The 13855-nt window shown below is 40.3% G+C and overlaps 3 protein-coding genes across 3 annotated transcripts; 1 reads left to right on the plus strand and 2 right to left on the minus strand.

Annotated features, from left to right (window-relative positions):
* Nucleotides 1-57: 57 nt before the first annotated feature.
* Nucleotides 58-2536, minus strand: LOC105384999. Its single transcript, XM_038119307.2, has 6 exons — nucleotides 2424-2536; nucleotides 2124-2309; nucleotides 1808-1940; nucleotides 1408-1547; nucleotides 977-1081; nucleotides 58-663 (listed from the first exon to the last, which is right to left on the minus strand). The coding sequence occupies exons 1-6, from the start codon at nucleotides 2436-2438 to the stop codon at nucleotides 541-543; spliced, it is 702 nt and encodes a 233-aa protein (XP_037975235.2). The 5' UTR covers nucleotides 2439-2536; the 3' UTR covers nucleotides 58-540.
* A 604-nt stretch (nucleotides 2537-3140) lies between these two features.
* LOC105394055 (mediator of RNA polymerase II transcription subunit 17) lies at nucleotides 3141-12030 on the plus strand. The gene is made up of 12 exons (XM_048624587.1): nucleotides 3141-3498; nucleotides 3587-3848; nucleotides 5304-5585; nucleotides 5860-6010; nucleotides 6584-6801; nucleotides 7056-7136; nucleotides 7527-7692; nucleotides 8925-9064; nucleotides 9750-9835; nucleotides 10296-10428; nucleotides 10979-11120; nucleotides 11736-12030. The coding sequence occupies exons 1-12, from the start codon at nucleotides 3410-3412 to the stop codon at nucleotides 11954-11956; spliced, it is 1971 nt and encodes a 656-aa protein (XP_048480544.1). The 5' UTR covers nucleotides 3141-3409; the 3' UTR covers nucleotides 11957-12030.
* LOC105394054 (RNA-binding protein Rsf1) lies at nucleotides 12024-13425 on the minus strand. Its single transcript, XM_011565894.3, has 3 exons — nucleotides 13267-13425; nucleotides 12365-13028; nucleotides 12024-12161 (listed from the first exon to the last, which is right to left on the minus strand). Exon 2 carries the CDS (start codon nucleotides 13011-13013, stop codon nucleotides 12498-12500), a length of 516 nt encoding a protein of 171 aa, XP_011564196.1. The 5' UTR covers nucleotides 13014-13028; nucleotides 13267-13425; the 3' UTR covers nucleotides 12024-12161; nucleotides 12365-12497.
* Nucleotides 13426-13855: the final 430 nt, after the last annotated feature.

Genomic DNA, 13855 nt, shown 5'->3' on the forward strand with positions numbered 1-13855 from the left:
GTTATTTACCTATAAGGTTTATGAATAAGTAAGACTGACGAGAAAATAAAAATAAGATTAAATTCAGTCGTTTTATTTCTATTTGTTTAATCTTACGCGAGTAAGAAAGCTATCTTACTTATTATTAAAAAAAACTTATTTAGGCTTATCATAATGATAACATGGCTTCTACAGAGTGTAGTTTACTGAAAATTCACCAAACAAGAATGGCATAAGTAATAAAAATCATAAGATTTTAGTTTTTTGAAATGATTTCCATTTCTAAACAAAAGAGATCTACACTAGTCAGACTATTCAATAATACATATATTTTCGTTAATCATCACTATCTATCTTGAAATAGATTACTTGTATCACTTATATGAAATGATAGGATTTGTCACTAACATAAGATAAACTTTTAAATTCAAATACAACTTCAATCATCAAAAACGCAAACAGCATCCACGCTAAATAATTCAACAACAAAAAATCAACAAATTAAGAACTAGTCAAAAATAAAAAGAAATCTTAAATGGTACTTGTGTGTCACGGGCTCAGCTAAGTTGGGGACGCGTAGAACCTTTTCATAGTAATGTCCATGTCCAGGAGTGCGTTCCGAACATCGTGCGTGGATGACGTCACGTTCTCAAATGTGTTCGCTAGCCGTTCAACGGCTCTTGCCTGGAACAACAGAAAGGCTAGTTTAATAAAACGGTGTATTAAGTCATTAGTCTAATTCTGTAAGTAGTTGGATATACGTATTGCCCACGCGGATACAGAATCAATATGAAAAAGGCCGCTGTTACGCAGAAGTAAGAAGGAGAGCAATGACAGTCACTTGTTTAGTAATTAAGATCTTTGGGTATTTCAGGATATTAAGGGCCGTACCACAAGTACATAGACAGTGTTTATTTGATGTTTAGCACTTCAAAATGCCTTGCCCTTTATTTTTGGGGTAATACAGTATTTTCTTTATACTGGACGTTGTACACACCTGTAGTTGTGAGGCTTCAGCCAGGCGGTTGAGCGCATGCGCGTTGGCGGCCGACGCTTGCGCCAGGCGCGCCGTGGCCGCCGCCTGCTCGCCCATCGCCACCACCTGCGGACCAATTCAAGTGACATGTCAGCAGATATAAAAGTTTAATTAGATTTCACGAATACAAACTTTGAAGATGACAAGATACCAATACAATGATTGTGGATGACTTTACCAGAAATATGGTGGAGTAGAAGATGAAGGTTACATATTCCTTATGTCCTATATAAATTTTATAATTTTTCCATTGGTCTTTATAAGCCTGTCTTATTAGTCTTCTTACAATTATGTATGCTTTCTAGTGGCTTCTTAATTAATTATGTTTTTAATTGAATATTCACAGACCTATCTGTTGTTTATTTCAATAATGTGAACTTCAATTTACATACCAGTTTCTCCATCATTTTCGTTTGCTTCTCATCAAAGTCCTCAACCTCTGGTTCTTCAGGCTCTGGCTCTAATTCATTACTTTCATCAAAATATTGATCATCTTCTATGTCCCGCTTCACATTGACACTGTTAGTTTTAGCTGAAAAATAATATCCACTTTACAAGTAGGTATGCCAAAGTAAAAATAGAAATAACAAATAATATACATAATTAATCTATTTGTTTGTAACAGTCATTTAGAAAGAAAGGACCACTAGTGTGAATTCACTACTGAAGCCCTATTGTAGCGCCCCTTGATGAGTAAAATCACACTCACCAGCTATGATAAGACATTAAATTTATCTGCAGATTTTGAACTCAAATTACATAGAGAAAGGAACTGGCTATTAGGAAACTTACATGGTCTCCTGACACCATGTTTAGACAGGAAGTTGTCCCAGATCCTCCACTCAATGTTGGACAGCAGGCTGCTGGGGTCACCTCCAGCTGTCTGCACTTTCAGCTTCAGATTGGACTTCTTGTCGGACCAAAACTGAAACCATATTAAAAACATATCAAATATTTTGTTACTAAAAATATACATAAAATTAATCAATTCCAAATCAATAAGTAAAAGTTTAAGGTCTAATTTAGTCTGTACACAAGTTTCCTTAAAGGTAGGATACCTGGTTTTGTATTTATGATTATGCATATGGACCTATTCCACGATGCTTACCTTCATCCAAGACTTCAGAGACCTGTTGGGCCCAGGCATAGCATTCAGCGATCTTGCGAGCTGTATCCACAGTTTTTTACTCTCTGCTCGGTTCTCGACGCCGCCTTTCATCTTGCCCAGCGCCAGGTTAGGGTGTTCCTCCATGAAGCTCAGCATAGCTAGGACCTGCTCCATCGTCGGTCGAGGCTGTGAAGGGAAATACAGGATTCATTAGGTACTAAGTATAATTTTATTTTTTACGGAATGACAGTCCGAATATACGTCAGTAGTTTAGGCATTACTTTCAGCGAAAATACTTACGCTATTGTTCGACATGTTACCCTGTTTTACGGACCACTTTTAAAGAAAAATCGCTTAATTTTTAAAAAATAAATAAATAAACACTGACTGACTGAACTTGAACTCAAATGCAATTTTTTTTAAAAAACAACAAATTAAAACGCCACAAAACATACGCTGTGAAAAAAATATTTACGTTATTATTCTGAGTCTTGGATGGTCCTTGACCTCGAGTATCAGATTTCTATACTCAGCTTCGGTTTCTCTCGATCATTATTATCACGCTGCAGACCCGCTATTGCATCTCATCATTCCATTCCACTTGCTGAACCAAGACCCTCCTACAGCATTCAGCCCAACTCCTATCTCATCCAAAACGACATGTGCACACATAAATAAATAAATAAATAAATGTGTACATAAATAATGTACTCTGTTATTAGACGACTGAATGGCGTAGTGGTTAGTGACCCTGACTACTGAGCCGATGGTCCCGGGTTCGATTCCCGGCTGGGGCAGATATTTGTTTAAACACAGATATTTGTTCTCGGGTCTTGGATGTGCCCGTAAAATGGCAATAGGCCCGCCCCCTATTACATTGGGACTAACATAACACTCTGGCGAAAAGTGGGTGCAGCAATGCACCTCTGCCCTCTGCCTACCCCGCAAGGGAGTACATTAGTACAAGGCGTGAGTGCGTGTTTTTTTTTTCTCTGTTATTCTGTACATAATGACAGTTTTTTTTTCAGTCATGGCTGTCATCAACTCATCAATGATGATTTTGTAGCTAAATCGCAAAAGAAAACTGAAAAGTCCGGCTTTTATTTATAAAACAGAGATGTACACCGATAAATTGAGTTTAAATGCATAGGCTATCACCCAACCCCGTGATGCACCGGATGGTTTTTTTCTTTCAATACTAACAGCATAGTGAAACTAGCTTACCATTTCCCAGTCTACTTACATTCAGTGTTTTGCTTAGTATTTGACGCTGAATAAGGATAATCATGGCTAATTCCGTTAATATATCAATTGAGGCTCCAATAGAGAACCAAATTCAAGAAATCACCTACGATGGCCAAGAAATATATCAAGCGTAAGTTTCGTATTTATAAGATTTTATAACTCATACCTTACAATGTTTGATCTTATACCGTTACTTATTCGATTCTATGGAATTTCAGCCCATTGTCTATGTCAGAGAATCTGGCTAGATTAGCGCAGAAGATAGATTTTTCAAAAACAGAAGATGACTTTATCGGACCTGCTATTAAGAAGGAAGGGGAGGGTAGCAGTGATAGCAAATCTGAGGATGAAACTAAAGATGCTGGCTATCAGTCCAGCATGTGGCCGTGGGACTCCGTGAGGACCAAGCTACGGAGTGCTCTTACTGAAGTTTGTGTCCTATCTGATGTACTGAGCATTGCTAAGGAAAAGCGATACATGGTAAGTAGTATCTTTATGTATCAGTATTAGGGTTTCGTTCCCGTGTTGTTAAATTTGTCTTTCCCGAACCCGGGAAAAAAATACCATTCGTGGGAATTCCCGGGTTTGAATTTAAATCGATTCTATGCTATATTTTCATCTTTATTTATCTGTTTCTCCTACCTTAAACCCAAAAAAAATATCGGCAGGCTTGTCGTCTACGATCAGAAACTCGGCATTGTTGTAAATTATTGGAAAATCATACTAGTATTGTTTTCTCGCAGCTGCATTACAAAGATAAATGACTCATCTACATCACCTTGTTTCACCTCTTCCTGAATCAATATTTTCATCTTTATTTATCTGTTGGTCCTACCGCCTACCTAAAACCAAACAATTGATCGGCTGTTACATATGTGATGCCTGTCATATTTTTTATGTCCCCGTTTTGTGTCCGCGTTTATTTTTTATAAAATTACTAACGCATAGAAAGAACCAAAATAAGAAGTAGGTTGAGCGATAAATCTCAACGATTTATAAATAATTTTTTTGAAAACATTACCTCAAGTGTAATTAATTTTCTATTTTAATTATATGTCATAATAATATTATTTTTAAACTGTTCATTATAATACCTTTGTTATTGTTTAATTTACAATTAAGAAAAAGAAATGATTTGGCATGTAGAACAAATCATTATAATTTTGGTTGTTAATTTATCTGACTGTTGCTTTTTTCTACCTATACGAGTGATAAAAGTATATTTGATTTAATTGTAAGTGTTTTAATAGACTTTTAATACCCGAAAATATCAAAACCAAGCATTTAAAATAAATTCCCGTTTCCCGGGAACAGAAAAAGGTCGGGAAAAACGAAACCCTAATCAGTATGTAAAACATCTAACACATTATACATGAATATAATATTTGTACACATAACAAGTGATATATTATTATGTTGTAAATATCTCTTTATGTTTGGATGCTATGTGTGAGCCCCTTTTACACGACTCACAACTAATATGAATTCCAGATGGTATGAACTTAAAAGAAAACACCAGTATTACTATCACTATTCCCATCGAGGATCTCTGGAGATGTTCACTGTTCTAGCTTTCTATTAGAACTGAACTGTTTGACTGTTACTATTAAACTGATCTTCCAGTTCCAGAGATACTCCAGGTCACACAATTTATTATTATTATTACTAAGTAGGTATACACAATCCATACTTATCTACTAACTATAAGTACCTAACTTAGCATTGTGGAACAATCCCTATTCCCTAACTATTGTTCTAGAAGCTTCCAGGGTATTCCAGACTATTGTAGATCTATTGAATCCATACTTATCCTTCTAGAACATTCCAGAACCTTGACGAATAATCTACTCTATGTAGCTATTGTTGCGAACACTATGTATTTACCTTATTCTTTTTGGCACTGATAATTTTCATTTATTTTACCTTATCCTTCAGGTGTTGGATCCAATACCAGCAGAACAGATAGACAACCGGCCTATGGTGCAGGTGTATGGGCGCAAGAAGGCCCTGGCGGCCGCAGCAGCGGTCCTCCTTGCGGGTGTGGAGCGACTGAAGGCCAGCGAGACCATGCGCACGGCCCGCAACATGCCCGACTTCCACATTGATCTACTGAGACTAAGACAGAACTGGAGGCTGAAGAAAGTCTCTAACACCATTGTTGGTGATTTGAGCTACCGCACTGCTGGCTCCAAGTTCACTCAAACTGGAGTGTTTGAGGTTTGTAGCTCTGTTTGGATTTAATTGTATACATTGAAGGCAAAATCTAACTATTGAGTATTAGTGAGTTTCTCTGAACTATTGGAAGATGTTAATATAATTGACAACATTAGGAGTTTACAAATAAAATAATGATCACACTAATAAAACCCTATGGCCCTGATTTCCTTCAATATGAGTAACAAACATCCATTCATCCTCATTTACAAACTATCAGATTTTATGTACATAATTGTGTCACATTAAATAAACACAGTTTTTATTCCTACTCCAGGTAACAAAAGCGTCAGAAGACAGCATAGCTCACCAGATGAGCCTGAGCGCGGGCGCGGGCGGCGGCGCGGGGGCGGCGCCCTCCGCCCTGCGCGTCACCGTGCCGCCCGAGCTGCAGGGCGTCGCCTTCATCACGGTGCTGTGCCAGAAAGGTACCGCTTTACACCCTAATCTGTGACTAACACAAGAGCTAGACCAGGAGTTTTTCAAAATGGTTAAAGGATTGGCCTTGTTATGTGTCATCATCAGATATTATAGACGTCACTTTTTATGTTATACATACCTCTAAAGTACATACTTATTCGATTCTTGAGATCATACATATTGTGATCAATATGATGAAAGGGTAACAAGGTGTTGAAGTGTCCATACTGCAGATTTCAATGGCACAACCATAAACAAGCAATATGGTAATAAAAGTTAAATCCACACATGAATCCAACCTCTTCCGCTCTATATCCCATTCCACGAGGAAAGACATCTGACAGAACCCTTATCGAATGTATTTATTGAATATGGGTAGTTTTTGATTTTATCAGATGTCTTTCCCCGTGGAATTTATTTACTATAATAACAATAATGCTTAACAGCTACGGCCAACACGCAATTATTGCTTGCTTGCTAGATAGGAATGGGATATAGACAACAAAAGTCCTTTTCAACCAAATTATTATTTAATTTAACAACAATTACAACAACCAATCACATCCCCTCTCCACCAACAGAGCAAGAAGACGTAGTGACAGCGACCCTCAACTCGAGCGCTCTGAACTGCCCGAGCACGCTACCGGGCGAGGGCGCCGAGCTGCACTGGCAACAGAAGCTGGAGGCCGCTCAGAACGTGCTGTTCTGCAAGGAGCTGTTCGCGAGGCTGGCGGCCGAGGCGGTGCAGCTCGACGCGTCCATACCGCACATGGTTGTCGCCAACCAGATCATGGCCACTGTGAGTTTGTGTCATGTATATTTGTCTGTGGTACTCGTTGATTGTAGTGTAATTCTAGAGTGCTTAGTTGTATAGGCGTTTAGTGCAAAATGCTAGTTATTGCGTGACGCACATGACTTCGTCTTCAGTCTGTATGCATCCCATGCTAGATAATAGACCTCTACAAAACGCCACGACAAACATTTACAAACTTGGCGACTACATTATATTTATGTGAAAATGGTAATCATTTGAATCCCTTACATCTTTCTCAGGTATTACCCGGCATTCAGTTACTGATAGGACTGTGTCACAATAACGGCCAGAACAACCAAAACAACGGCGACGGAGTGAAGGTGAGTGCGAGTGAACCAACTGTACAATTACCGGTATACTCAGAGCATTGTGATAAAGTTCCCACAGTGGTATTGTTTCCGATGAGATTCTTGTAGCATTCTGTGTCACATTACTGCGGTTGTATTTCCATTCTTGGAATTTGTGCACGTCTAGACAGCTTTATGGCTTTCATACCTAAATAAATAAAATAAATGCTACAAGAATGTCATAATGTGGTGTTTGTAACTTAATTATGGGTCTCATTTTATTAAGTACGAATAATTTATTATCCTACCTAGCTATTTTTTCATAGCATATATACAAATATTTTTAGCAGAAGTTTTCAGACATATCTTACGTCTATTGTCCTGTCATTACATAGTTTAATAAACAACCCCTTCTCTCCACAGTCGGAGGCACAAAGCGGCGCCGGCATCGGCAAGCCCGAGCACGACCACGTTCTAGAACACTCTCTACACCAGCTGCTGCGAGCCGTCCACCACAGCAACACGCACCACCCCTTCCCGCACCCCGCCACCGGCCCGCTCGGGCCCTCCAAGCGACGCTGCCTCGCTGGTGAGGGAGTTTATACTTAATCGTGTTAAATACATGGTCTACTATGCTATGAATTATCGTGGAGACATGCGTCACCCATTCCCGCACCCCGCCACCGGCCCGCTCGGGCCCTCCAAGCGACGCTGCCTCGCCGGTAAGGGAGTTTATACTTTATCGTGTTACATACATGGTCTACTATGAATTATCGGGGAGACATGTGCCACCCCTTCCCGCGCCCCGCCACCGGCCCGCTCGGGCCCTCCAAGCGACGCTGCCTCGCTGGTAAGGGAGTTTATACTGTTTTGCGTTAGGTGTACGGTCTACTATGGTATAAATATATACATTATTATTGTGTTAAATACATGGTCTGCTATGAATTATACGAGAAACATGCGTCACTCCTTCCCGCACCCCGCCACCGGCCCGCTCGGGCCCTCCAAGCGACGCTGCCTTGCTGGTAAGGGAGTTTATACTTTATCGTGTTTCATACATGGTCTACTATGAATTATACGAGAAGCATGAGTCACCCCTTCCCGCACCCCGCCACCGGCCCGCTCGGGCCCTCCAAGCGACGGTGTCTCGCTGGTAAGGGAGTTTATACTGTTTTGCGTTAGGTATACGGTCTACTATGGTATAAATATATACATTATTATTGTGTTAAATACATGGTCTGCTATAAATTATACGAGAAACATGCGTCACTCCTTCCCGCACCCCGCCACCGGCCCGCTCGGGCCTTCCAAGCGACGCTGCCTTGCTGGTAAGGGAGTTTATACTTTATCGTGTTACATACATGGTCTACTATGAATTATACGAGAAACATGCGTCACCCCTTCCCGCACCCCGCCACCGGCCCGCTCGGGCCCCGGGCTCGGGCTTCTTCACAAATTACCAAAACTCGTAGAGTAAATATAGTTCATAATAATAACCTGATGACCACCTCCCTTTCGGCTACCTATTCCACCTGTAAGTATATTTGTAATATTATAGTTAGTGTGTAGTTTATTAATGAATCTACATTTCCTTTTAACGTCTACATTACTAATCTTATCTCTTATTCCCTCCATCCAAAGGTTGTCTGGCAGAGATCACTTTTAGTGATGAGACCGCCTTTTGTACCCTAATTAAGTTGCAATTGGTTTTTCATATGATTCTTTGTTGGTGTGAAAATAAAGAGTATTCTTTCTATCTATCTATCTGTTCACATTGTTCTCCTGACACCACCATTAACCCCCTGCCTCCTCAACCCCCAGGCCCGATGGCCGCCGACCGCTACGAGCTACTGGACATGAGCAAGGAGCAGTCGCTGCTGGAGCAGATCATCCAGCAGGCGCAGCACTTCTTCATGCGGCGCCGCGCCGAGATCGTGCTCGACACTATCGCGAGCAAGGAGGTATGGTATTCTTCTTCTTCTTCTAGTGCCTCTCCACTACTGGAGGTTGGCGGTCAGCTCTGCATATTCCTCTCTATTCTATGATGAGCAAGGTAGAGGGGAAAAGACGTGTGGGCAGCAGGAGAAAGTCGTGGCTCCGCAATATAAGAGAATGGACGGGAGTGGCCAGCGTGGAACAGCTGATGCGCTTGGCGAAGAATAGAGAGGAGTATACAGGTATGGTATTAGACTACGTTTATATGTAGACCGCAGTACCCCTACTCTTGAAAGGCTATGTATAGCGTAGGTCTTGCGTTCTCAAAATTAAAAAAAAATATAACTTCTCTTCAGAGGCGTTTTTCATAAAATACTGAAATGATCAGATAGATAATGCCTATTTTTACGACGAAACTACCTATAAAACAGACATTGAGTGAATTACCAGTCTTTATTCCTGAATGTTCTAGATCTAGTATAAGTATGCTAGCTGCTATGTGTCTATCACAGACCTAGGTTGCAAAATTAACGTTTTGTCTTTCATAACATATTAAATCAGTATTTTTACAGAGTAGAATTCCTCTGTTTGTACACCATTTCATCCGACGCAACTTTACCCCTGATGCACTTTCAAAACTTTTCGCCACGATACTACCCAAAACTAGTGCAAAACTATTCTATTGCTAACTCTTATGTCTCGTCTGCGCAGGTGAAGGACCCACTGATCGTGTCTCACTGGAATGCGCTCAACAGCCCTACACAGTCCTGTGTGAAGATCAACATCATGTCTCAAGGGTATGTGCACTATAATTATCCAATTTGCCCGTCGCGCTCTATACTTAGGTGTATACTGTACCATGTATCTAATATGGTTATAAGTAGGTACTAGGTATACACACCTAGTGAAGTTTATAGCGATTAAGTATAAATTGATAATAGGTAAAAATATGCATTCTACCTAAACCCCCAAGCGCCCTCCCTCCCTACAACAGTACCTTACCAAGGTTAATGTATTTTTTGGAAAGCTAACTAGCCCTGTTCCTCATGCTAATTACCATTCTAGAACCACTTCCTAACATCTAGTACCTAGAAGTTAATATTAAAAAAATGCTAATTTTGGCGGCGTTAGTGCATGGAGGGCTATCATGACGGCAAACTTGTTGAAATTGATTAAATATTTTTTTGATAGAAAAATGGTAGGTAGGTTCCATAGTCCAAGCCAACATGTAAGATAACACCTACATCATTATCGCAGGTACGACGCAGTCTGCCGCACGTCACTCGTAGTGCACGTCGGGGAGAAGACGCTCAAGTGCATCTGCCGCGACGGCAAGGTTCGCCACATGAGCTACGAGCTGCAGGAGCTGCGCGACCTCATCTACTGCCAGGTAATAGACGTAGGGTTGACATACGGTCTGCTATACAGTTTTTGTAATTTGCTGTAAATTACAAAAAATTTGTTCAGTCTGAGGGTTGTAGTTTTACACCTAAACTTATGGAGCGCGAGTGTCGCCATCTACTGGTATTTCCGCATCGCCATACAAATTCAGCTTTAGTTTTATAGTACGTCGGCGTCGGTGAGAAAAACTCGTACTATGGCTTCATCGGTCACGCCTCGGATCGGATTTTTGTCGCTAATGAATTTTTAAGCAGTTCCGCTTTAAACGTCTTGTGAAGCTGTGTCGGTTACGGTCACGTCAAACCGTGTTAATAACCTTTATGAAAAGACGAAGTTGCTATGTTTATCTTTAGGTTTGATAGCCATCATCAGCCAGCAATCGTACAGTTACACTCTATTACTTTCAAACAGCACCAGAATAGTCTTCCCTCCGCCTACCTCACCCAACGCGGTTTACATTACACAATATGAGTGTGCACTGAGCTATAGCCTCAGTCAAAAGTCTCAGTGACCTATTCCACCTTATTCCCTCCCCTCAGATCTATCAGCACCAGATGGTGGCGGTGCAGGCGGTGGCGCGCTGCATGGGCTGGCAGCTGCTGGCCAGCAGCTCGCACCTCGGCTCCGGCCCGGTGGAGCCGCTCGGGAACGCCTCCTCCTGCCTCCTGGCCTCGCCTAGTGGTAATGCTACCTCATGTTCTTGTTTCTACTGCCATTAGGGCCCTAACTGCCAGATATGTGCTATGCTACGATGATGTGAAAGCTACATGTTTCCTCTAGCTAGTGCTATGTGGACTATTGTGGACCAGTTGATATTATTGGTGGATGTCACACGATCTAGAGTTTCAAAGCTCAGCACATCTCTGTTCGACAGGCCAAGCTGACTAGGTTGTGAAAGTAAATAAAAAGTTGTTGTTTTCTTGCATATACTCTATGCAGTGTAGTGTCAATATGAAGACGGCACTGCCTACCTGCCTTAGAAGTATCAGAATACAAAATACATAATTTGTAACTTTATTAGCCTGCTTCCTGAACTACTATGGTTGTGCTGTGTCACCTGTGTCAATCTGTCTGTGTCATCATTCCTGCACTGCATGTGATGGATCCCCAATATCTTGAAACCAGACATTGAATAGATATGTGCTTCCTCAGTATGATAGATTTTCCTATAGATGTAAGATGATATGCAATAAATAACTCAAGCGTTCCTGAAATTGAGGCTTTGTATTGTAAACTTTAACTGCCTTTATGTTTATTTATTATGTTTGAAATAATAAATACTACTTCATCTTGCAGGTGACAGAATGATAGCAGTAAGATGCGAGCCATCTGTTGGCATTCAAGTATTCATTGCTCAGTCTCCAAGAAAAGACTTCTTTGTCAGTGAATTAGTGCAAGACAAGAAGTGGGAGCATCTTGGTGGTTCCTTCAAAGAAATCAAGCTGGAAAGAATGGAAGGCAAGAACTTCCTCAACAAGATGGAACTATTAATGGCTTGCCTCAGCAGCCCTACTTAAATCAATTTTAAATAAGTTAAAATGTAAGTTATGTTAATATTAATTTTATAAAAATTAAACTAATTTGTAACTTACTGAATAGTTTTTGTTTTTTATTTACGAGTAAAGAGACTTAATTATAGGTAATATATGTTAAATATCCACTGAAGATTGTTCTTCTGTTACACCTCGATGAATGTGGTTGACGAGATCAAAGTCCAAGAAGCTGAAACAATAAATACATTAACATGAATTTATTGAAGTTTAAAAAGCTAATATTTGATGAAAATAATGGTTGGGGGCTAGTGATTAATGCAAATGCAATATTCACACTTTTGAAAAAACAAAAAACTTGAATGATGGCATGGTGTTTTGAGGTTATAAACTATTTAAAAAGAAAGAATAGTACTAAAATAGTAAAATGTTTACCTCTAATTCCCAGGGTTTGCATAACAGAACTCTTCCTAGAATTCAATAGCTAGTACAACCAGGCACTGAATTTAGAACTTGGAAGGCTTCAGATAAAACTAACACTAATACCTATCCTAACAAATAAATCTAATTAAAATCGAGACAGCGGTGATCTGGATCTGAAGCCACCGCCGCCGCCGCCTCCTCCGTTCCCTGAGCCGTATCCGCCACCGCCGCCGCCGCCTCCGCGCCCGCCCTCGCGGTTGTATGGCCGGCCACCGCCGCGGCCGCCGCCGTCTCCGTAGGGTTGGTAGGGCCTGGAGCCTCCGCGGCCGCCGCCGCCGCCGTACGAGCGGTTCCCGCCGCCGAAACCGCCACCGCGGTCTCCTCTGAAGCCACCACCTCCTCCGTTCCTACGAGGGCCATCTCGTTTTCTCGACAGCTCAACTTTTAATGTAGCTCCTAGCATTTCCGTGCCGTTCATGGCACTGCAAGCATCTTCCGCCTCTTGCTGGTTCTCAAATTCAATAAATGCAAATCCCGGTGGATTTAATGCAACCCACACAGAGTTTAGCTTTCCATATTTGTCGAATTCCCTCTCTAGGTCTTCCTTCTTGATGCCTTCGACTAGACCGCCGACGTACACCCGCGTTCCGTTAGAACTCATGTTTGTGTTGTCAACCTAAAACAAATCCAAGCATTAACAACTCACCCTGTGTAAAAACTACAAACAAATTATGCATCTAATTTGATTATAAAATTAAAATTATCGCGTAATGCGTACATTTGTTAATATCTACACGAGTAAATATAATGTAAAACAAAATGTCGTCAGTCAATAATGCCACGCCAACCTCACTTTTGTAAAACTTATGTTTTTAGTGATATTACGCTACAAATGAAAATAGTAAACAACTTACCTTGGACTATGTAATTTTATATATTATATTTAATTTATTTTAAAACAAATATACTCTTATTTTTATTTAAAAAAAACCTAAATAATTTTGAACAAGCCTTCAATCAATACGTCACAAAACGAAGAGAAAGCTGAATGAACGAACGAGCGGAACGAGTGAACGAACCATTGAATGAATGAATGGACACACGCAGTCCAATTTACCTTACTTATCGTAGGTATATTAACAATTAAAATTAAATACGTTACGAGTTACGACGGCACATGGTAGTTACACCTATATTCATGATCAATATTGTAAAAAATGCAAAACAAGTATTCAACAGACGTAGGGAATATAACATTCAGTCGCGACAGCTTCAGATTTTGAACCTTTTGAGTGGTTTGTGGATATAAGCAAGTAGGTGATGAACCAATAACCTTTTGTGGTTTTTTTATTTAACAAACTTTTTTCTCCAATGTTATCACTAACAAAATAAAATGATAAGAGTGGGTGACAAAGTATACAAAATACCTATAACCGCTATCAAATCCATACATTTTATTTCTGATTTGTTCGTTTTTTAACCTATTTTAAAATATCGATTTTA

This window comes from Plutella xylostella, chromosome 12 (genome assembly GCF_932276165.1).
Source record: "Plutella xylostella chromosome 12, ilPluXylo3.1, whole genome shotgun sequence".
NCBI classification, from domain to species: Eukaryota; Metazoa; Arthropoda; class Insecta; order Lepidoptera; family Plutellidae; genus Plutella; species Plutella xylostella.